This window comes from Hyperoodon ampullatus (genome assembly GCF_949752795.1).
Source record: "Hyperoodon ampullatus genome assembly, chromosome: X".
Classification (NCBI taxonomy): Eukaryota; Metazoa; Chordata; class Mammalia; order Artiodactyla; family Ziphiidae; genus Hyperoodon; species Hyperoodon ampullatus.
Genome location: NC_136913.1, coordinates 88,410,233 through 88,434,007, shown reverse-complemented (window position 1 = coordinate 88,434,007; position 23,775 = coordinate 88,410,233). Strand labels below are relative to the sequence as shown.

At 45.6% G+C, this 23,775-nt stretch overlaps 3 protein-coding genes across 3 annotated transcripts in view; all 3 read left to right on the top strand.

The window, feature by feature from the left end:
• Positions 1–20,051, top strand: part of LOC307069754 (nuclear RNA export factor 3-like) — a gene marked incomplete at both ends in the record, with an annotated part of 50,397 nt that extends 30,346 nt beyond the window's left edge. The window contains 5 exon segments of the mRNA XM_079728080.1: positions 18,956–19,022; positions 19,137–19,212; positions 19,215–19,237; positions 19,333–19,375; positions 19,975–20,051. Of these exon segments, the coding sequence (XP_079584206.1) occupies positions 18,956–19,022; positions 19,137–19,212; positions 19,215–19,237; positions 19,333–19,375; positions 19,975–20,051 (286 nt within the window).
• LOC307069061 (nuclear RNA export factor 2-like) lies at positions 13,499–18,853 on the top strand (the record flags this gene model as incomplete). Its single annotated transcript, XM_079727198.1, has 12 exons — positions 13,499–13,508; positions 13,562–13,737; positions 14,894–14,998; positions 15,115–15,195; positions 15,322–15,391; positions 15,538–15,626; positions 15,743–15,850; positions 15,992–16,143; positions 17,951–17,987; positions 18,328–18,477; positions 18,543–18,598; positions 18,742–18,853. 12 exons carry the CDS (start codon positions 13,499–13,501, stop codon positions 18,851–18,853), a joined length of 1,146 nt encoding a protein of 381 aa, XP_079583324.1.
• Positions 20,052–20,306: 255 nt separating the features above from the next.
• LOC307069753 (nuclear RNA export factor 2-like) lies at positions 20,307–23,572 on the top strand (the record flags this gene model as incomplete). Its single annotated transcript, XM_079728079.1, has 4 exons — positions 20,307–20,368; positions 20,589–20,756; positions 23,168–23,228; positions 23,364–23,572. The coding sequence occupies 4 exons, from the start codon at positions 20,307–20,309 to the stop codon at positions 23,406–23,408; spliced, it is 336 nt and encodes a 111-aa protein (XP_079584205.1). The 3' UTR covers positions 23,409–23,572.
• Positions 23,573–23,775: the final 203 nt, after the last annotated feature.

Here is a 23,775-nt window from a genome sequence, read left to right as displayed (position 1 = left end):
AGGAGAGAGGCCTTAGAAGAAATCACCCTGCTCACACCTTGATCTTGTACTTCCAGCCTCCAGAACTGTGAGAAACAAATTTCTATTGTTAAGTCACTTAGTCTGTGGTATTTTTGTGTGGCAGTCTGAAGAGTCTAATACAGGCATTATGAATGTGTTTCAGTAGGTCATGAAGCAGGTGGAGTAGACTGTCAGAAAGGATGAAAATAAAGTGATGGTAAAAAATACCAATAATCAGTAAAACTGAAAGAGACGTGATTAATTTGTATTACTATCAGGCAAAATAGACATCAAGCAATTGCAACAAAGAAGGTTGCTATCAAACCATAAAAGAAAATGTATTAAGATTACAAATTCTGAACTTACATTCACCTAATAACATATCTTCAAAAACAGATATAGCAGTAAGTAACAAAGTTACAAGTAACAGAAAGTAAAATCCACTTTTGTGTGTACCATAAGGAAATATACTTGCTTATATAACTGAGAGCCCAGAGGTAGAGGCGACTTTAGATTAGTTGATCCAGTGACTCAAAGATATAAAGACTCAGGCCCAACCTTGAACCAATGACGGTGGCTAGGGACATAGGATTATTGCGTGAGATCTAGAGTAACTCTGGTTTCACCCTTGGAACTAGCAGTCAAATTACCCCCAAACATGTGACTGTATGAGGGAGAAAATGCACTAATGAAAATTTGAGACCGGTTAGGAAGATGAGGAATGTATATTGTGTAGGTAAACAAAAATGTCACCTTCAGGCACCATTGGAAAGCACAATTTTTAATATGAGCATAATACCCACAGTACTCAAGCTCAAATGGTGTTCAACAACTATGTCTTTCCAGGTAACAAATACTTCTATTCAGGAAATACCTACATTGAATTAGTGAATGGGTAGTTACAAAGCACTAGAGCTCTCACCCCTGCAGTAAGTTTAGGAAGAACCACAAAGGCATCCATGGTAGCGTACTTGAATCTCATATTCTTTCTCAAATTTTTGGCAAAGCTTTTTCTTTGCTATCGTGCCTTGATATTATTGTGTCAGGATAGTTTGACTAGAAGGGAATGGATTCTTTATAGTTACAATTTTATCAAGTATTACCATTGTGTAAACATACAACACAGAGTTCATAAAGACATGAAAGATGGGAAGCAAGAAAATTGTCAACATTTATGATCAGCAACAATTTTCTTTAAAGAGCACCATTAAATTTCAATATGGAATATCTTTAAAAGCTTCAAGCTTTTAGAAGAATTTCAGTCTCATGAAAATGTAATAAAATTAAAGAACATGTTCTGTTAAGGTACATATTTGTAAATATGTAAAAAGGAATATTCCTCTGAGAACACTAGCCCAAGAACCTCCGCAGTCCTGCCGCCTGGCATACCAGGACCCAGCCCATACACCAACAGGCTGGCACCAGCTCTGGGACACATTGGGCCCCTCAACCAGCTGCTCCTGGATCTGGCCCCACTCACCAGTGGGATGACACCAGCTTTGGCACACCTAACACCCCATACCCAGCCATGTCAGGAACTGGCCCCACACACCAGCAAACTGACACTAGTTTCAGGACTCCAAGGACCTGCAGCCAGAGACCCAGGAACCTGGCTCTGCCCAGCAGCTAGCCAGCTCTTGCTCCAGGACTCCCTGGGCCACAGCCCCACCCACCAGCAGGCCAACACCAGTTCCAAGACACCTTGAACCACTCAGCCAGCTGACCTGGGATCCAGCCCCACCCAACAGTGGTCCAACACCAGCTTTTGGACACCCCCAAACCCAGCAGCCAGCCATGTGGAACTGACCCTGCCCACCAGCAGGCTGACACTAGATACAGGACCTCTAGCCCCACCACCACTCACTGCAGAGCGTAGCACCACCCACCAGTGGGCCAGCGCTAACCCCGGGACTTCCTGGGGCACTGTAGCCAGCAGCCTCATGAACCAGCCTCACTCGCCAGTGGCCACCAGCCTCTGCACAAGGCAGAGCCTGGCAACCCACTGGACTAGGGGCCAGCCACACCTACCACACCACCCACAGTAGTGTGCCAGTCACAACAGAAGGACACATGCAGGCCTAACAGGGGGCACCCTTAGAGCATATAGCTCTGGTGACCAGAGGGGAGAGCTCGGCTGGGACATACAGGAGGTCTCCTACAAAAAGCCACTTCTCTGCAGTTGGGAAATGGAGCCAACCTACCAGATACAGAGAACTAAAATAGAAAATTGGACAAAATGAGGCAACAGAGGAATCTATTCCAAACAAAGGAACACGATAAAACCCCAGAAGAACAAAGTGAAGTGGAGATAGGCGATCTACCTGATAAAGAGTTCAAGGTAATGATCATAAAGATGTTCAAAGAACTCAGGAGAAGATTGGATGAACAGAGTGAGAAGTTTTTAACAAAGATTTCGAAAATATGAAGAAGAACCACACAGAGAAGAATACAATAACTGAAATGAAAAATACACTACACGGAATCAACAGTAAATGAAATGATGCAGAGGAATGGACGAGCAAGCTGGAAGACGGAGTAGTAGAAATAACTGAAGCAGAATAGAAGAAAGAAAAAAGAGAAAAAGAAATAGGGCAGTTTAAGGGACCTCTGGGACAACAGCAAGTGTACTAACATTTGCATTATAGGGGTCTGAGAAGGAGAAGAGAAAGAGAAAGAGAAAGGGGCAGAGAACATATTTGAAGACATGATAGCTGAAAACATCCCTAACCTGGGAAAGGAAAGAGATATCCAGGTTTAGTAAGCACAGAGAGTCGCAAACAGGGACAAGCCAAAGGAGACCACACCAAGACACACTGTAGTTAAAATGGAAAAAATTAAAGATAAAGAGAGAATATTAAAAGCAGCAAGGGAAAAGCAACAAATAACATACAAGGGAACTCCCATAAGGCTATCAGAACACCTGGAATGAATCCAACTGGATCACGATGTATGATCCTTTTTAATGTAGCATTGGATTCTGTTTGCTAATATGTGGTTGAGGATATTTGCATGTATATTCTTCACAGACGTTGGCCTGTAATTATCTTTTTTGGTAGTGTCTTTGTCTGCTTTTCGTATCAGGGTGATGGTGGCTTCATAGAATGAATTTGGGACTGTTCCCTCCTCTTCAATCTTTTGGGAGAGTTTGAGAAGTATAGGTATAAGTTCTATGTATGTTTGGTAGAATTCACTGGTGAAGCTGTCTGGTACTGGACTTTTGTTTGCAGGGAGTTTTTGTTTTGTTTTAATTACAGATTCTATTTCACATCTAGTGATAGGTCTGTTCAAATTATCTGTTTCTTCTTGACTCAAATTTGGCAGGCTGTATATTTCTAGAAACTTGTCCATTTCTTCTTGGTTGGCTAATTTGTTGGCATATAACTGTTCATAGTATTCTGTTATGTTTTTTGGTTTGTGTATTTTTTTTGTATTTTTCTGGTATTAGTTGTTGCTTCTGTTTCATTTCTTATTTTGTTTATTTGGGCCCTTTCTCTTTTTTTCTTGGTGAGCCTGGCTAAAAGTTTGTCCATTTTGTTTGTCTTTTCAAAAATCTAGCCCTTGGTTTTATTGATCTTTTCTATTTTTATCTCTATTTTATTTCTTTCCCTCTGATCTTTCACAAAGAACTGACTTTGGGAATTTTTTCGTTCTTCTTTTTCGAATTCTTTTTCTCTTTTTGTTTATTTGAGATTTTTCTTGTTCCTTGAGGATGGCCTGAATCGCTATGTACCTCCCTCTGAGAACTGCTTTTGCTGCTTCACATAGATTTTGGAAGGTTGTGTTTTCATTGTCATTTGTCTTGAAGTATTTCCTGATTTCTTCTTTGATTTCATCATTGACCCACTGGTTTTTTGGTAGCATGTTGTTCAGTCTCCATGTATTCATTCTTTTCCCATTTTTCTTTCTGTGGTTGACTTCTAGTTTCATAACGTTGTGGTAATAAATGATGCTTGAAGTCATTTCTATCCTCTTAAATGTGTTGGTTTGTTTTCTGTCCTAGTATGTGGCCTTGCCTAGAGAACGTGCCTTGCACACTTGAAAAGAATGTGTATTCTGTTTATTTGGGGGATGTAGTGTCCTGCAGGTAAAAATTAAGTCCAAGTGGTCTATTGTGTCATTTAGGGCCTCTGTTGCCGTATTGATTTTCTGTCTGGAAGAGGTGTCCATTGATGTCAGTGAGGTGTTAAAGTCTCCTAGTATTAGAGTATTCCTGTTAATTTCTCCCTTTATGTCTGCAAGTATTTGTTTTATATATTTAGGTGCTCCTCTATTGGGTGTGTATATGCTAACAAGTGTAATATCCTCTTCTTTATTGATCCCTTTATCATTACATAATATCCTTCTTTGTCTTTATGGACTTTGTTTTAAGTCTATTTTGTCTGATATGTGTATTGCTAACCCCGACTTCTTGTTGTTTCCATTTGCATGAAATAGCTTTCCATCTCCTCACTTTCAATCTGTCCGTGTCTTGTGCCCTGTAATGAGTCTCTTATAGGCAGCATATTGTAGGTTCTTTTTTTTTTTTTATCCATTCAGCCACTCTGTCTTTTGATGGGAACATTTAATCCACTGATATTTAAAGTAATTATTGATAAGTATGTACTTACTGCCATTTTAAACCTTGTTTTCCAGTTGACTATGTAGTTCTCTATATCTTTCACTTTTGCCTTTTTAATTATGCTATGTCTTGGTTTCACTCTATTTGGGTTCTCCTTGGGTGGGACCCTCTGTGCTTCCTGTACCTGGATATCAGTTTTCTTCTTTAGGCTTGGGAAATTTTCAGCCATAATTTCTTCAAAAACATTTTCTATCCCCCTTTCTCTCTCCTCTTCTCCTGGTACCCCTATTATGCATATGACTGTGCCCATTATGCATATTACGCATGCTTTATATTATCCTATAAATCTCATATGTTTTCTTCATTTTAAAAAATTTGCCTTTCTGTCTGCTGTTTTGATTTGGTGACTTCCATTATTCAGTCTTCCAGATCACTTATTTATTCTTCTGCTTTGGTTAGTCTGCTATTTATTGCTTTTAGTTTGTTTTTTATCTTGGCAATTGAGTTGTCTAGTTTTGATTGATTTCTCTTTATAATTTCTAGTTCCTTGTTGCAGTGATCTGCATTCCTACCAATAATCTTTCTTAATTTCTTTAGCCTTTTTCTTACCTCCTTTCTGAATCTGGGGTCTAGTAGACTGGTGAGGTCTCTTTCATTATTTGTCCCTTCAGGGGATTTCTCTTGTTCTTTTCATTGGGAATAGTTCCTCTGTTTTTCATTCTACTTAACTTTCTTTGTCTCTGAATTTAAGACAGGCTTCTATCTACTGTGTTCTTGAAGGGGTGTTTTTAGGTTGGAAGATCCCTGTGTAGACGGCATGAGTTCAATATTTTTGGTGCAAGGGCTGGTTATGGTGTGGGTGCTTGCCACATATTTCCTTAAAGTGTGCTGGCCCTTGTTCCCTTGATATGGGGTGTGTTTGAAGTTGAGTTGACCAGAGCCTGCACTGCTTGTTGGCTGGGGCCTCCTCTTTGCTCTATGGCTGTCACAGCCCTGTTGGGGCTGAGGTCTGATTCCCAGCTGTTGGAGTAGAAGCCCTGAGGGTCAGGTTCAGTGAGGTTCCACTGCCCCTGAACACATGCCCTGATCCAAGAGGTGACCACTGAAGCTAATGAGGTCCGGGTGGTCACCGCAAACCTATATGCCTGCCCTGCAGGCATCCATGTTTCTGCCCAGAAGCAGCCCAAGGTTGCATCCCATTCTCTGTTGTGTTCACCGCAGACCTAGTGCTGGGCTGTGGTGTGGAGTAGGCTGGTGCTGGGGGCCGGGGACCTGTGGCTGCAGGAATGGAGGTGGTTGTGCCGCTGCCTGGAACCTGGGCTGACTTTGTGTCAGACCTCTCCTAGGACATGTCAGCTCTAGATTTGGCTCCAAGCTATGGTGTAGAGTGTGCGGGGCCAGTATGCTCCCGCCGTGAAATGAACGGCTGCATACTCCTGCCCAGAGATTTCCGTGGCGCCCTCTGGTGCACATGCTGGCAAAGCCCACCATGGCCAGACCTGCCCCACTGTGTGCACACTGACAATGGGCACTGTGGCAGGACCTGCCCCCACTATGTGCGGGCTGACAATGGGCTCCTTGGTTTGGCCCAGACCATATCCCAGGCCCTCCGGGCTGTCTCCAAACATCTAGATCAAGTCCTCTCCCTGGACCTCTCTACCTAAGATTCAATGCTCAGCTGCTGTGTGCATCTGTGGCCCCACCACCGTGTGTGTGCTTTGGATTGGGAAGTGCAGCAAGGCAGCAGCCGCCAGTGCCAGTCTCTCTCTGCTCTGATTGTTAGCAAGCCAGCATGCATGCACTCCTTGTGAGTAGAATTTAGGCTTTTCCAGCCCCTCCATCTATCCCAGCGGCTTTTCCAGCAGGCAAGGGGGCTCCCCAGGGCAAGGGTCTGCCTATTGGTACCTTTCCTCCTTTACAGATCTCCCCCAGCGGTGCCAGGACCGTCCTCATGCCTTTAAAATTTTTTCTGTCCTTCCTGGATATGTAGAGATATTCCTTGCAGCTTTGGTTGTGTAGGAGATCTTCTGCCAGTTTCCAGTTGCTTTTCTGTGAGAATTGCCTCACATATAGGGTTATTTTTAATGTGTTTGTGGGGAGAGGTGAGCTCCACATACTTCTACTGCACCATCTTGATACTCCGCCCTATTTGGGAGACTTTGAATTGCATCAACGTGTCCCATATAAAAACAGAAACACTAGAGTAAATCAGAATTTCAGAATCCAGTGATAGTTAACCATTGCAAGTGCCTGTCAGTTTTTAGAGAGCACAGGATATGCCATTTTTTTCCAGATTTTGTGGGGGAAAAAGAGGTAGAGCATCATGTACATTTTAGATGATATTAGGACCCAAACAGGATACATGAAGTAGATAATTAAAACATCATCTGGTGATGTTACGGAAATGCAGCGTTCATTGATATAACTTAGTCTTCAAAGTCTTCTTTTCTTCTAAAGGAAACTGGCAAATGTCACTCATTTACATCATATGGGAACATATCCACCAGCAGTAGATGGCAGTGTGATATCGTAACAAGAAAACAATGTGACTGTTTACGTAAAAACCCATCTTACAATACTTTCAAAGACTATAGTTAGAAGTATTTGGGGGGTGTGGCAAAAAAATAGTTACAATGAGTGGATAACAAGAGCCAAGCTAGGACCACTTCAATTCTCCCTGTCTAATAATTTTTAAAGCCTTGAAACACACTTATTTCATTTTTAAATGGTCTTCACGTGGAAGGGATTTTCAAACTGTACCAGAGAATCATACCATCACAAATGACAGTTTATGAGCAAAAACCGTGAAAGGAATCCCTGCCTTCTCGGCCCTTTCCATCCTTTGGCCTCAAAAGAAGTTTTCACTGTGGATGTAATTTTCTGTTTCCACGCTGTGGTAGTCCCCAAGAATGAGCTCATCACCTAGAGCTGTTAAAATTTACACTGTGCTGGGGGAAGGGAGCACACTGAGTACTCTGACAGGGAGCATTATCTACAATTGTTTCTCTTCTTTCCCATTGCTTGACACTGACAGTAAAGTCACTTCTAGTTAATTAATGAGCTTCTTAAAGGAACAAAGAAAAACATGTTTCGATTACCATTTCTATAAAGGTACAGCAATATCTGATAAGTTCTCTTGGATAATGTTACCAGATTAAGTCAATTTTCCTCTCTGAAAGTAAATTCACATAGGATTTCTACTTGAGTTGTACATATTTGTGTTTGAACCAAAAGCATTTGAGTATTTGTGTTTAATTTAGCAGCATCACAAATGTCTGCTATTCTCCTTTCCCATTTCTCTGTGTTAAACAAAGCCACTAGCACTGACCTCCAAAACGTCCACCCCAAAACAGAAATATAAAAGAAGTAAAAGTTGTTCCCAGTAAACCTTGCCAAACAACATTCAAGAAGAATAGCTTATCAGCCTGCCTCACCTAAACAGACACAGCACCTGATACATGCAGTGCCTGAACTGCCTAGCTCATATAAGCTGTGTTCATACAGGTGTTTATCCATAGCCTTAGCGTCCCTTCCCCAATGTATGTGAGAAAGAGCCGACAGGCACCCACTGGTGTAACTAAATATATTTTTTAATCCTAAAATAACTTCTGGTAATCATTTCAGGGAAAGAATAAATGATACGACCATTAGTCCTGACAGGAGAATATCTGACTCTTCCCAAGAAAAGTTATAATTAGAACTCCAGGGTTTGCCTTTTGGTGAAAGAAGTTGACCTCAATCACCATTAGTGGATTTGTCCATTACAGAAGCTACAGTTGGGACAGACATCAGGTCATGATGGCAGATTCCATCCAGTGATTGTATACAGATGCTTCCTAAATCCATCTTGAGTTTTCATAACAGGCTCTATTGTAAAAACGTGGCTCCAGTTTTCATACCCTGCATTTACATTTGTCCCATAAATAATTTTCCAAAATTATCTAAGTAACACCAATGTGCCCAAACAGAGTCACTCCAAAAAATCACTACTTCCTTCAATAGGCTTACAACTACAGTCTGTTATCTTTACTAGTATATTCAAATTTAACCATGGTGCAAAATTTGGTCTGTTGTATTTTCTTCAGGTTATTTATGTAGCCATGCCATGTTGCAGGGTGCCAGCAAAATAATCGCACTGCTTGTATACCATTAAGTTTGCCTAAGCCAGCAAATGGGCAAGATCACATCAAACCTCTTTTGGATATACAGACACATGTTCAGTTTTCCACACAAATCAGCAAAAGAGGTGTTTGTAAAACTGCAATTAAAAAAAAAGCTATATTGTATATTCTCCTTTCCCTTTCTCTGTCCTTTCTAGGAAGATGCAAACAAAATATAAGTGCAGCAATATTTAATTCAGATTCTGCTCTCTTTTAACTTTTGGAATTCCATAAAGAGCAATAATGTCTTCAATATTTCTCTTTACAGTGTTTAAAAATAAAAGAAGGAAACGTTTTCAATGACCATCTAGCATTTTATACCACATTTTATATACGTATATACTTCACATATTAAGGATACGTTTATATTTATACGTTAAAATAAATCCGAGAGCCTTAACTGGCTTCAGGTTTGATTAGTTCTAATTACTGGTAGTACTGGAAATTATTTAAATGCCACTTTAAAGAGGTCCTCTATGATCTCAACTTTTCAGTAACTGCAGATGGCTTTCCAGTTCGTCTGAATAAGGAAGACTGAATTATTCTTAATTTTCTTTGGAGACTCTTGTGGGTGATCAAAACACAAAGTCTGGAGCCAGAGTGCCTGGGAGTAAACCCTGGTTTGGCACCTATAGGTTCAGTTACCTCTTAGGCAAGTGACTTAACACATCTGTGCTTCCACTTTCTCATCTGTGAAAACTGGAATAATAATCATAGTACCTAGTTGATAGAATTGCCACTATTAAAGGAGTTGACGTTTTAAAGTGCCTGACACATAGTAATCATTATATATATATTTTTCAAATTAACAGCTAAAATTCACTTACTGTGTTTGCTTTAATTTCTCTTAGACTTGCATGAAATTATGGCAACAAAGCTTACCTGTACCCACTGCTTAGGTTTTTGAAGTAGTCCCTAAAATATGGCAATTGTTATGGATTTAGGGAGGACCTAGTCCATTGCTATGTGTTAATTTATGCATTAAATTTCACGTGTTTTTAGGAAAAATAATTAGCACACGAAAGAAGCACATTAGCATATTAAAAAGGGGTTGGGGCAGGTGAAGCCAGCTTGTGTTCTGAGGAAGATCATCCGGAGGCACCACCATCAACGGGAAGCCCAGGAATGTGGGCAATCTCAGATCTCCAGCTCTCGTGAAGAGAACGGCCTCCTGAAACATGCAGCCGGGAGAACCCTACTGTCACTATCCTACACTCAGGAGGCTGACCCAGCTTTTGAGCCCCATGGGCTCCTAAGGCTATGGTCATGTGGATGCGGCCATCAAGTGGCAGGCCCAGACAGTTATGTGGCAGGCCCAGACCTACTGGAAATGTCAGCACCATGAGCCCTTAAACCCTGAGCTCGTGTAGTCTCTCTGGACCTATTGCCACTATGATTATGTGGTAGATCCAGCTTTTCAAGTTGCTAGAGCATGGCAGACTCCTAAAACCTCCCCATCATGTGGATTCATCCTGACATGTAGCCCTCACTAGCTAGTGGCATGTGGAAGCCTCAGCTCTCCAAGTCACAAAGGTGACGTGCTTCTGAGAGTCGTATGGATGCTATGGTCGGTCACATATCCCCCTTGGTCACATATCAAGCTCAGCCATCTCTATCTCGTGAAGATTGTTGCCTACCAGAATCTTCAGATCCCTGAGTCAACAGGGATGTGGCCGCTACCATCACATGGCAGGCAAAGCGCCTGCCGTCATGTGAACACCGCACCTTCCCTTCGGCTGTTGGTAGTGTATATTTATTCTACGGTCATGGGACATGCTGTGGTCTCCTGAGGCTCAGTTCTCTTGGTCACAGTTCACGATTGAGGGCTCCTGAATCCTGAGGTCACATGCATCCTTCTACTCTGTGGCCTCTGCTAGCCAAGCCCCTGGAAGTCAGGTAGGGCCCCACAGCGGCGTGTTACGTTACGGAGATCCCGCAGTCATGTGACACCGTAAGGTCACGATTGAGGGAGGCGCCGTTTCAGTGTGCAGAGAGTCTGCCGAATGGTGGGTAGCTCGGCTTAGCCTTCTGAGGAGTCAGGCCAAGAGGTGAAGAAGACCTTTAGAATTAAGGTACTTGTCCTGGCTGAGGGGGAACTTTGATGAGGCTCTGGCTCTGATGCCAACCTTTCCACCGACTTTCATATTCTGCCATGGTAGGCGGTGTGCAGTTGTCGGGCAGGAGGGGCACCCGCAGGTACTAGAGGTTCACTCAGAATTGGCGGGACAGCGGGCGGCAGGCGTTCATGGGCTGCTCTCGGCAGCTAGGCTCGGGAAACTGGGTGGACCCCTCCCTTCCCCCTTCCTTCCCAACCCCCACATTAAAGCCCTACTCTTGCTTATCTCTCTTCCATATCCGTATTCACTGCCTGCCATGTGATGGCATCCTCTGTGCTCCTCTGACCACGTTTGTTATTAGGAACAGCAGAGAACTCTGAGATGTCAGTTCGTATCGATGATTTCAAATCTGATCTGAATTTCTGTCTCTTAATTTGTTGTGTGGAGAGAGGCAAGGAGAGAGACTTTTTTTAATTTGATAGTTTTCCAGTAAAAGTGTGAAAGTAGCCAGCACGTTAAGGTTCAGAATTTGTTTTCTGTATATGCTTTGCCGACCAGTAGTTTTTCAAAGTGTGTGTGGGGTGGGATGCCATAATCTTTTTCTGCTTGGACTCTCTAAACGGCTTAAATTAGTCCAGCCAGACACTATTGGCTTCTGATTTTCCTCTTGGTTTTCTAACCATTCCTTGTTACATTCCTTGAAAGCTCTCCCCTTTCCTTCATGTGGGAAAAAACAGTGAATTTATTTAGGAAAACCATATTAAGTAAAATTATAGATGATACATTTCATAAAAATCATGTAGATGGTACTTAATGAGTAAAATGCAGCAAGTAAAAGATGGTGTTTACATTTGTGAGGGATTTAAATATTGTTTGAGAGATGGTTAAAGGGGTGATTTTTAAAATTATATAATAGCCATTTCTTTTCTCTCATTTCAGCACTTTCAGGTTTGTTCTACAACACACTATGTCTGAGAGACAGCAACAACAAAAATGTTTTATTCATTGAAGAAATATGGGACATACAAAAATGAAGGTAAAAAGGATTTCTATATGTCATATTTTTAAGATAATATGCCACTTGAATCTCAAAGAGTAGGGTAGTGTCTTAGCTTGTTCAGGCTGCTGTAGTAGAACACCATGGACCGGGTGGCTTATAAATTACAAAAATTTATTTTTCACGGTTCTGGAGTCTGTGAAGTCCAAAATCATGGCACCAGCAGATTGAGTGTCTGGTGAGAGCCTGCTTCCTGGTTCGTAAAGGGCTGTCTTCACGCTGTATCCTCACGTGGCAGAAAGGGCAAGGGAGCTCTCTGGGTCCTCTTCTATAAAGGCACTAATCCCATTCATGAGGGCATCTCCCTCATGACCTAATCACCTACCAAAGACTCGACCTGCAAATACTGTCATCTTGGAGATTAGGTTGGTACATAAACATTCAGTCTGTAGCAGGTAGTTTCCTCAAGCTATATGGAAATGGAACATTTTCCCACAGTCCACTGGAAGTACTAGTGTTCCTCAGAAAACATTTTGGAAAATCCTGTTCAATCTAAATCTCTTCTGCCGCATTAATACCTTGTACCTTTGTTTACTAAGTAGAATGTATGCTTACTAATAATTATAATCTGTTCTTCTCATTAAGGAGCTACTTATTGCTAACTCATTTTATCACTGAAAAGAAATGGTCTTGTACTAACTGTAGAAATACTAAATGACAGCGTCCCTGGTGGTGCAGTGGTTGAGAGTCTGCCTGCCGATGCAGTGGACGTGGGTTTGTGCCCCGGTACGGGAAGATCCCACATGCCGCGGAGTGGCTGGGCCCGTGAGCCATGACCGCTGAGCCTGCACGTCCGGAGCCTGGGCTCCACAACGGGAGAGGCCACAACAGTGAGAGGCCCTCATACCGCAAAAATAAATAAGTAAATAATTAAAATAAAAATTAAAAAAGAAGAATTGAAATCTCGCAGAATGTGTTCCCTGGGCACGATGGAATCAAATTAGAAACCAGTAATAGAAAGCAAACAGGAGAATCCCTAAACACGTGGAAATGGTGGTTGACACATCATTCCAGGTTATCATTCACACCCTTGTTATAGAATAGCTGAAGTGAGGAAGAGTTGCCTGCTGAGCTGAAAGGCATTTCAGGCTGGCCCAAGTGAGGGCTCACTCTGGCTCTTTCAAATAGCGTATTGTTCAGGGCAAGGCTGGAGGAAGGGAGACAGTTAGGGAGCTTGTTACCACAGTGCCACCTGACATTAAAGCTCCTAGTGCACTGGCAAAGGAAGTCCAGCCAGCTTGCTGGTTGTTAGTGCAATCGGTTTGGTGGCACAGTGGATTTGGGAAGCACGAGAGAGGTATTGGTGTGGTTGCTGGAAAGTCCTGAGAGAAGGCAAGATTCGGGTGCCTTCCTGGTATATATATGACTGCTGTCCAGTCTAACCCATGGACGCATACACCGCAGTTCTTCATCAGTCCTGCTCCACTGTTTTAAAAGTTTCACCACAGTTGTCCTCTCCTCCCTCCTCCTTCTCCTCCCTCTTTCTCCTCCTTGTCCTCCTCTTCCTCATCCTGCTCCTCCTCAGTTCTTCCCCTGATAGTGCCATCTGTCGGATAAGGCTGTCCTCTCTGGACAGGCAGAAGAGTGTCCTTTCTGAGGTTTGTGGGATTGGTCCCTTAGGCCAGGTTGGCACTTTGCCTGCCCTACCATGCTGTTAGCCTAAGACATGGTACGTGGTAAGTGGACCACAGATGTGTCTGCAAACTTGTATTTTTGTTCCTCTTTTCAGAATACAGTGATGGTGGTAGACCACCTCAAGGAAGAAAGAAAGGTTGGAGTTCTTTCCCAGGTAATTCTGGCGAGAGGAGCCCTCATTACGAACACGATGGGTGTGAGCCTCAGCCCTCACACATCCAGGAGGATGCTGGAAACGTGGTGAAGAGGGATGTCCAGGAGGATCCCGAAGTAAGACAGTAAGTGGCCAGGCAGCAGGGTTTGTACACAGCAGCCCCTGGGACTATGCACCTCTCTCAGTCGCCGTAGACTTGTTTTTCTTCTCTCACTGCAAAACTGAAGCATGCTAGAAGTGAAATAATGGTTGAGCAATGCTAATTGTAGTGCTGGTGTCAAAGAGACGAGGGTGTACAGAAGACTTCGTTAGCACTTATGGCCCCTCACCCTCCTTCTCTCCACATCCCCCCTGAAGCTCTCCCTGTACCATCTGAGGCAACAAGAAGAGAGTGAGATGGCACAGTGAAGGCCACAGGCATAAGACTATGTGGAGAAAGAGAAAACCTCTGGAGAGAGAAATGGGGAAGAACACACATGTTGGAACCCAAGGTAGCTGGTTCAGGGTCACAGTGAGTATCCTGAAAAATGTATGGAATGTGCAGGAGAGAAAAGCCAGGGGGAGTTGTGTTGGGCTCATGTAGACATGCTGGTTTATTTCACTGGGGAGAGTTTGTAATCTGTCCCTTTAATTACCAGGAGTTAACAGTCTTGTTCATCTAAGGGCAGATTCAGAAAAGCAATGTAAAGGGAACAGGCTGACCATGAGGAGAACAGAGGAGCCTGTCTCAAAGCAAAGATGGAAACTACTGCCAAGGATATGGAGCAACTCCACATTGGAGGTCTCAGTTTGGCAAGGTGAGTGTGCGAGATGTAGGGTCGAGCCTCTGGAGACCTCGTCTGAGGGGCAAGCAATGTCTGCACTGGGTAGGATCTCCTGGAAATTTATAATAGGAAGATCATCTCTGTCACCTTCATTATGTGGAAGAGAGTTTGACTGGAGAGAAAGAGTATTTAGGAAATCCATATTAGGCACACCCATAAGAAATCATGCCAGTGGTCCCTTCTTTAGAAGCCCTTTCAAGCTCAGTAGAAAGCTAGAAGAGAACCGGAAAAGTTTCGTCCTCCAGCCTAAATTCCCTGCTGTCTGTCCTCTCTCTCATCCCTTCTTTTCATGCTTAGATTCCTTGTGGGATAAAGTATGGCAAGACTGCATGTAAGAGAGGATGCCAAAGCCAGACGCGTGGGCACAGGGAAGGGGGAGAGAGAGAGACCTGGTTCAGCAGGGTCTTTTGGCTTCTGATACTATTGCTGTTGCATTCAATCCCTGTAGTTCCACTTTTTGCAAAATGGGGCTCAGTTCTTTGTCCAGGAAGCTAGCACTGCCTGTGCATTGATGGATGTCAGCTACAAGATTTGTGACGAGGAGAGACGAAAGGTGTGTGTCGAGGGCGTTACGTGTACCTCATCCTGAGGAAGGAGGACAGGCCAGGGGCTGGTTGTCTTCTTTGGAACTAGAGTTCCTGGTGCTTACCCCACCTCTTCTTCCTGCAGATGCCTGTCTCTGTCAGCCCCTCCGCTGTTCCCTACTCTGTTCGGTATAAGTTGAAGCCAGAAGTAATGGAGCAGCTAAAGGTAATGCAGACTCAAGGCGTGTGCATGCCAGCACTCAGACCCACCTTTCCTTCCTCCAGTGCCCCGTCCCCCTCACCTGCCACCACCACAACCTCAGAGCGGCTCTCTCCATCTCTCTCTCCGCAGCTGACATTCAGCAAACGATTTGATGTCTCCCAGCAAGCTCTTGACCTCCAGAGGCTCCGCTTTGACCCAAGTATGGCTGACAGCAGTAATTCTAGGGCGGGCGAGGGCAGAGGGGTCTTCCTGGAGGGAGACGTAGGGATGGTAACGTGGGGAGGGGCTGGTGCTGGCCCCAGACCCCACTCAGCCACCTGATTCCCTCCTCTCTCCTTCCTGAAGACTTGGTGTGCCGTGATGTTGAGATAATTCTGAATCCAAGAAGCTGCATGGCTGCCACCCTGCAGATCATCGAAAAGAATTTCCCTGAGGTGAGGCTGTAGGCCCAGTGCTGGTATTAGGGTAGGGGATGGAAGAGCTGGGGTGGAGGGCAGATTTGTCTCCAAGGTCCTAGATAGTAACCTTCACTCTACCTCTTGCCCCAAAGCTGTTGTCCTTGAACTTGAGCAGCAACAAACTGTACCAGCTGGATGGCCTGTCTGACATTATACAGGTGGCCTCCACGGTCAAGACCCTGAACCTCTTCAAAAATCACGTGAGAAGAGGGAGCCAGGTCAAAGTTGGGTTGAGAGTAGAGGGGGTGTGTTAGTGGCCATCAGAGTGATGACAAGAGGCAGGTGAAGGTATCTGTGGGGGAGGGAGTGGTCTGGGTGTGCAGGGATCCGGATGTCCCTCTTTCCCTGGGATTCCTTTTCTCACTTCCCCCCATATTTCTCAGCTGAAGTCCGTGTGGGAGTTTAGCAAGATGCAACGGCTGAAGCTTGAAGAGCTGTGGCTGCAAGGGAACCCATTGTGTGACACATTCCCAGACCAGTCCACCTATGTAAGGTCAGTGTGAACACCCTGTCACCCTTCTTGGTGACCTTCACCCATGGGAGCCTAGACTATCTGTGACAGTGCCCCTATGCCACAGGTGGCAGCCCTGGTCTTCTGGGAGGATCACAGGCCCCACTTTCTGCTCTCTCTGTGCCTATCACCGGTGAGGAGTTTCCTTCCCCTGACCTGCTCACCTCTGCAGGCGCTCTGGGGTCTGTTTCCAGCTCTCTGCACCCAGCTATATTGCACCAAGGCCTCCCAAGAGTGTGCCCCAGGAAGCAGGGCTTCTCCTCCTCACCAGAACCAGGAGCGACCAGCCTTGATCCAGATGCTGGCGCCCTGGACTGAGAAGGGTCCTCCAGTCCCGGGCCTCTTGCTGAGCGAAGCCTTCCTTCTTCGTGCTGAGATGGGGTGTGCCTCCCCCGTTCTGAGAGGGGCCCTCTTCCCCTGCCTCCAAAGGGGTCCCCCCTCCTCTCCCAGGTTGACATGGGGGCTTTCCTGCGCCATGCTGAGGGCTGAGGCCGTGGGTGGCTGCTGTCATGACATCCATTCTGCTGGCCCAGTGCCAGGAGCTGGATCCTCCTTGGGGTCCAGCTTGGGTAAAAGCAGGGCTCTTTGAGTCAAGGGGCCAGACGTGGGCTCCCGCCAGTGATCAGAGGGCTTCCTGAGGCAGGAGTGGAAGGCAGAAGGCAGAGGCGGTAGAGGAGACAGCAGGACAGGCCTCTGAGGGGCACTTGCCATCCCTCCCTGCACACGTCACAGCATCCCGCCTGGTCCTTCACAGGAGCCCTGGGCAGCCTGAGACAGGTATGATTCCTCAGATGAAGAACCAACTCAGACAGGTGCAGGGGTCATCGGGAGAGAAGTCGGTGATCATCACAGGGGGCCACGGATCCTCAGCCCCATGCTGAGCTGGGACCTGACCCTTTCCTCCTTCTGGGGAAGATCTGCCCCCATGGCAGCTCGTTTTCCCATGCCCAAGTCTGGCTGAGCTCACACAGGTGACAAAGTTTCAGCCAGTATCCAGTGGGCCCCCAGCCCAATATGTGCATAGTTTCCATTCCTACCTGGTGTGCCTGGGCGATTCTGGGGCAGATGAAGAGCCGCAACGGGTGTGCCGTTTCCCCTTTCTTCTCTCTTCTTCCCTGATCCCCACCACGGGAGAGCTTCTTTCCCTTCCCTTTGTTTTCTCTCTCTCCCTTGTCTCTGTGCCCCTAGGTCTCTCTCATCTCTCCCCTCCTACCTTCACTCCCTTTCTGTCCTCATCCCCTCCATCTCCCTCCCTGAGCCCCACCTCACTCACCTCCGTGGCCCAGCATCCTGGGCCATCCCGTGGGGGTGTCCGGGTCTTGCCAGAGTGCTGGACTCCCGGTGAGGTGGCAGAGCCCCGGGATCCCACTCCATGCCCTCTTCTCCCCACAGCCTTCAGTGGGGCCCTGGAGGAAGGAAGGGAGGAGAAGGAAGCCCCTCAGAATGGGTTTGAAATGCTGGTCCCTGTGGCACTGGAGAAGGGAGTCTGCGTAGTCTGGGTGGGAGCTACCAAGGCGAAGGAGAGGGAGGGAGTGAAGGAATATTAAAGTGAAGGTACTGAGAGAGATGAGGAGACAGTGCTTTTCAGACAGTAAGATGACAGATGCTCAGTGCTCAACAGGGAAGTGGCCCGAAAACCCTTAAAATCAGAAGCAGAGGTGTGCAAATGGGGCTGCTGGTTGGGCCAGAACACACTGATATCTGTTTTTGGTATTAGCGTTTTAACTCACAGGAAGCATTGCAAACTTGAACTATCAACCACCTCTTCACTATTTTTGGTTTTGGACAGGGCCATCAGAGAATGTTTTCCGAAGTTGTTATGCCTGGTAAGTGCCTACGAAAATCATTGTCTCTTACGAATGTTGGTGACCTCTGCAACTGCCCTCAAGCCCTTTGGTTCTTGCCTAGAGTACATGTTGGCATCAGACCCTTAACCATTTTGGGGCACATGGACTCCTGAAAATGACATGGATATAGTTTCTGGAAAAATACCCATAAATACACACACACACACACACACACACACACACAAATTGCATAAAACATTAGAGACTTCCAAGACCTCATGATGAAGACATCTACTGTAAGCTTTCCCATGGAATTTCCAGCACCCTTTCACACCTGACCTCTGACCCTCACCCTCCTTGACCAAACTTTTTTCCCGGTCATCAAGGGCCACTCCCCTGGTCTCCACTCCTGTTTTCCTCTTCCTTTCTCCAGGATGGCCAGGAGTTACCCTCACCAATTATCATTGACGTTGACACTCCCTACATAACAAAGCCCTGCAAGGTGACGAAGAGGATCAAACAACATTTGGTGAGTTGCAGGAGAGCCACAGATCCCTTATCAGCCACACAATCTCAAATGCCTTTTGATTCCAGGAATGCTATATAGGCTCTGTGACACTGAAGAGTCTAGTCCTGCAATTCCTGCAGCAGTAAGTACCCTTGGGAATCTGAGCAAGGGGAGGAGGGCTAGGAGAGTTGAGGAGACCTAAGCACAGGTCTGCTCATCGGAGTTCTCAAGTCTCATTTGAGGTCCAGACCACAGAGATCGACTGTGCTCATTACTCTCCCTCAGGTATTACTTGATCCATGAGTGTGGAGACCGACTGCATATCCATTGTGCTTATCTCGAGGAGGCCTGCTCCTCCCTGACAATTCCCTTCCACTCTGAAGACCCAGCCCCGTGAGTATCACAGGCCAGACTCTGCTCCTGGGTCGTGTGGCTTCCCAGCAGACACAGGCCAGCTCCTGCATACACCCACTACCCATTTTTCCTCTTTGTCTCCTAGAAGCAGCTTGTGCAAGTACTTCAAGGACAGCAGGAATATAAAGAAGCTCAAGGACCCGCGTGAGCGTGTGATGGGAAGACTGGGTGGGAAAGGGCAGTGAAGGGGTCAATCATAGGGCCCAGGGCGTGGCAGCCCCTGACCTTTGTTCGCTTCCCCTCCCTTCACAGACCTGCGGGCCTAGCTGCTGAAGCACACAAAATGTGTCATTGTGCACACCCTCTGTGTGTTGCCCAAGACTCAGCATGACTTCAGCTCCTTCGGGTGCACATGTGGTTCCAGACGGTGAGCGCCTGCCTCCTCCCTCGGGCGGGCCCAGGAAGCCACAGGTGGATAGGAGGTGGAGGTGGTGACTGGGTGCCTGGGCTCTTCCCTTTCAGGAGATGATGCTCTGTTTCTCCGTCAGCGGGGTGTTCAAGGAAGGTGAGTGTGTGTAGACCCCCTCCCCAGATGCCCCACTGCTGCCTTCCCCTGGCCAGGCTCACGCACAGAACCTCCCAGGTTCCCTGAACCCTTCCTTCCCCTTCCCTTCCATTTCCTTCCTTTCCCCTCATTTTCCTTCCCTTCCCATTCCCTTCCCCTCCCCCACTGCGTTCTCCAGGCCTCAGTCTTCCCACAGACAATCCAGGTCTGAGCTGTGTCCATGCCTGTGTGCCCTGCACACCCTGGGCGTTGGGGACACAGGCTGTGGAGTTTGGTGGCTCTCATCCCAGATCCTTCCTCTGAGAACTTGGCTGTTACTTATCCTTGCAGTGTCTGCATTTGAACAATGGGGTAGTAGTATCCACCTCGTGGGCGGCTGTGAAAAATGCATCCCATGAACTTGTGTAGTGGTTGTCAGGGACCCTGTCACTGGGCGCAGACTGCTCCTATAGTTGCCCTCCCCATTCCCGACACCCTGGAACCGTGAACATCTGCCCTCTCAGCATGAGTGTCCAATCACTCCCTGACTGGGCAACACCATGTGAGCGTGTAGAGCACGTGCGGCTCTCCGGGGTACTGTTGTTTGTTTGCTGTTGAAGTGGAAGGAAGTTGTCAGGGCTGTGTGTGTGCCTTCACCCGGACCTTCATCGCTACCCCTGCCCCGTACTGCAGGTGAGAGCCCTGTTTTGGGCGGGAATGCCCATCCCCGCCTGGGCTCAGGGGCGTGGGAATGTTGTGGTGCAGACCTTAGGTTTACTCAGTATTGTGGAAAGCCAGCAGGGAGATCGCAGGAGCAGTCTATCCTAGTGGTTAAGAAGAGCATGGGCTCTGAAATCGGCCTATGGGTTCTCTCCTTAACACAACACTCACTCACTGTGTGATCTTGGTCAAGTCACATGACCTCTGTGTGACTCAGTGTCTTCTTCCGAGAATGGGGATCAGAGCATCCAGCCCTTGGGCTGTGGTAAAGGGTAAATGTGAAATTGCCCGTGGGTTCGGGATAAACCTATTAATTGAGTGAAGGTGGTAGACAGTCTCTCCAAAGGTGGGCTCTGTGGGGAGGGGCAGAGGTAATAGATATGGAACCTGGGAGACAGACACAGCAGGGGTATGGAAGGAATCTAGTTGCTGAGTGGCAGTGGGAGCAGGATCGTTGTTTGGAGTGTGGGGTGGTCCATCTGTCCAGTTGTCTGGGTGTCTGTTTATCCTCCAGTCTATGCATTGTGAAAGACGAACTGCTTGTGAGGGACGCCAGCCCCAGTGAGACTCAGAGTGTGTTCTCCATCCCAATGCCTACACCCTCCTCCCTCTCCCAGGAGCAGCAGGAGATGGTGCAGGCTTTCTCCACCCTGTCTGGGATGAAACTCGAGTGGTCTCAGACGTGAGTGCTGGGTGTGCATGGGAATGAGTTTGGGTTGGAACAGTGGGGGAGTGAATCATGGAAACTCGAAAGCAATTTGGAAAAATAGCTTTTTGAATATTTTGCTTCCAAAAAATAAAAGTGAGCCCATGAGAAAGGTATCATACTAGTATATGTGTAAAGGGTTTTCAAGATAGTATAATGCTCAGTGACATTATCTTGTATATGGAAAATCCAGGACAATCCACATGCACACCAACCAACCAACAAAAAAACAAAACACCCTACTACAACTGATAACCAAGTTCACCAAAGTTACAGGATACAAGACCGATATACAAAACTTATTTGTATTTCCATGTACTTGCAATGAACAACCCGAAAATGAGATTAAGAAAGCAAGCCCAGCTACCATGGCATCAAAATAGTACAACGCTTTGAAACAAATGTAACAAAAGAAGTGCAAATCTCATATTCCAGAGTCTGTAAAACGCTGTTGCAAAAAATAAAGCAGACCTAAGTAAATGGAAAGACACTCCATTTTCATGGGTTGGAAGGCAATATTATTATGATGGCAGTACTACCCAGAGCAAACTAGATTCAATGCAGTCCCTATCAGAATCCTTCTTTGCTACAGTTGACAAGGTTATCCTAAACTTCATATGGAAGTGCACCAAAACAATCTCGAAAGAGAAGAACAAAGTTAGAAGACTCACACGTCCCAATTTCAAAACTTGCTACAAAGCCACAGTAATAAAGACTACGTGGTACTGGCCTGTGGACAGTGTATGAATCAGTGGAATAGAACTGAGAGTCCACAGATAAACCCTCACATTTATGGTCAACTGATCATCAACCAGACAGAGTGCTGAAAATATCTGATGGGAAAATAATATTGTTTTCAAAAAATGGTGCTGGGACAAGTGGGTATGCGCATGCAAACCAAAGAATTTTGACCCCTGACTCACACACCATGTACAAACCTAGCCTGAAAATGGATCAAAGATCTAAAAGTCAGAGCTAAGACTATAAAAATCTGGGAAGGAAACATAGGTGTAAGTCTTCACGAATTAGGCAATCATTTCTTACATATGACAACAAAAGCACAAGCAACCAAAGAAAAAAACTAGATAAATTGTTGACTTCATCAAAATTAAAACCTTTTGAGCATCAAAGCACAGTATGAAAAAGGTGAAAAGCCCACCAACAGAACGGGAGAAAATATTTGCATATCACATATCCGGCAAGAATATGTGAAGAACCCTTGCAACTCAACAATAAAAAGGCAAACACCCCAATTTTTTTAAACTGGGGGAAGGCTCTGAATGGACATTTCTCCAAAGAAGACATATAAATGGCCAGGAAGGAAATGAGAAACTTCTCAACATCGTTAGTCACCAAGGAAATGCAAATTGAAACCACAGTGAGTTACCAGGTCACACCCACTAAGATGGCTTTAATTAGTGAAACGAATGATAACAAGTGTTGGTGAGGATGTGGAGACATTGGAATTCTCATGTGTTATGGGAATATAAAAGGGAGCAGTGGTTTGGGAAAACATTTTGGCACTTCCCCAAAATGTTAAACACGGAGTTACCATAAGACCCAGTAATCCCACTCCTAAGTATCCTACCAGGAGAAATGAAAACGTGTGTACACTCTAAAACTTGTTCAGGAACGTTCATAGCAGCATTATTGATAATAGACGAAAAGTGGAAACAACCCAAATGTCCTGTAGCTGATGAATGGATGAATAAATCTTGGTACATCCATATAGTAGAATATTATTCAGTCATAAAAAAGAATACTGTTCTGATATACGTCATGACATGGATGAACCTTGAAAACATGATGCTAAGTGAAAGAAGCCAGTCACAAAAAGTCAAATATTGTATGAAATGTCCAGAATCGGCAAATCCACAGGGACCAAAAGCAGATTAGTGGTTGCCAGGGTCTGGGGGACGGGGAGGAATAGGGAGTGATCACTAATGTTTAAGGAGCTTCTTTTTGAGGTGGTAAAATTACTCTGGAATTAGTTGTGGTCGTTGCACAATCATGTGAATGTACGAAAAAGCACTGATTTGTATACTTTAAAGTGGTGTGTGCATTATATCTCAATAAAAGATGGTGGGAGACTTGTACTTTAGAATTTTTCATTTGTTATTTTCTTGAACATCTTTCTTGATCAGTATATATTGAATTCCCTTGTTCTTTTGCCCAGCTCTACTTTTCTGTTTTGAATTCTAGTGGGCATGAATGCTAGTGATAGATGGTTTGCTTTTCACTGGGTCTTTCTTCGTCATTACACATAGCGTTCATACTGGTACATGTGTCCCAGCAAGAAAGTGGCATAGATTTAGTGGTGGCATTGCATGGTCAGCGTGACTGTACTGTCATACTAATGGAGATCACCTGTTGTTCTCCCACTGCAGGTGCCTTCAGGACAACGAATGGAACTGCACCAGAGCTGGTCAGGTCTGCAGTATGCTCAAGGTGAGGTCTGGGAATCAAGTGGGGTAAAGATGAACATTCCTGGGCCTTCAGGGAGGCCAAGAAGGTGGAGGCTGGTGTCCTGGGAATGGAACTTGGGGAGTGGGCTATTCTGACATTCTGACTCCTTCTCTCCAGACCGAGGACAAGATCCCAGAGGAGGCCTTCAAAGAAATCCCCTAAAAGGAGCCCTTGGATGTCATCCTTGTCTTCATCCACATCACCTTTTATCTCCAGCCTCAGGCCACGTCCATGCCTGGGGTTGGAGGCCTGGCTGACCAAGAATCCCAAGTTACGTTGTAGGCCAGGTAACATAGCCACTTGAAGGGTCTGCTGTTCTGTGTCTTTTCCCCACTCACGATTGCTGTTTGGTTTCATAATAAAGAGTGCTGTTGCAAGCTGTATGTCGTGTGTCCTCCATTGCTCTTCCCTGCCCCAATCACGAGCCAGTAGGTCCAGGCCTGAACGTCCCTGCCTTCCTCCCCGAGGATGAGGCAACTTCTAACACGAACAAGTGGGGTTTTTATACAATTTTTTTCCATTCATAAAA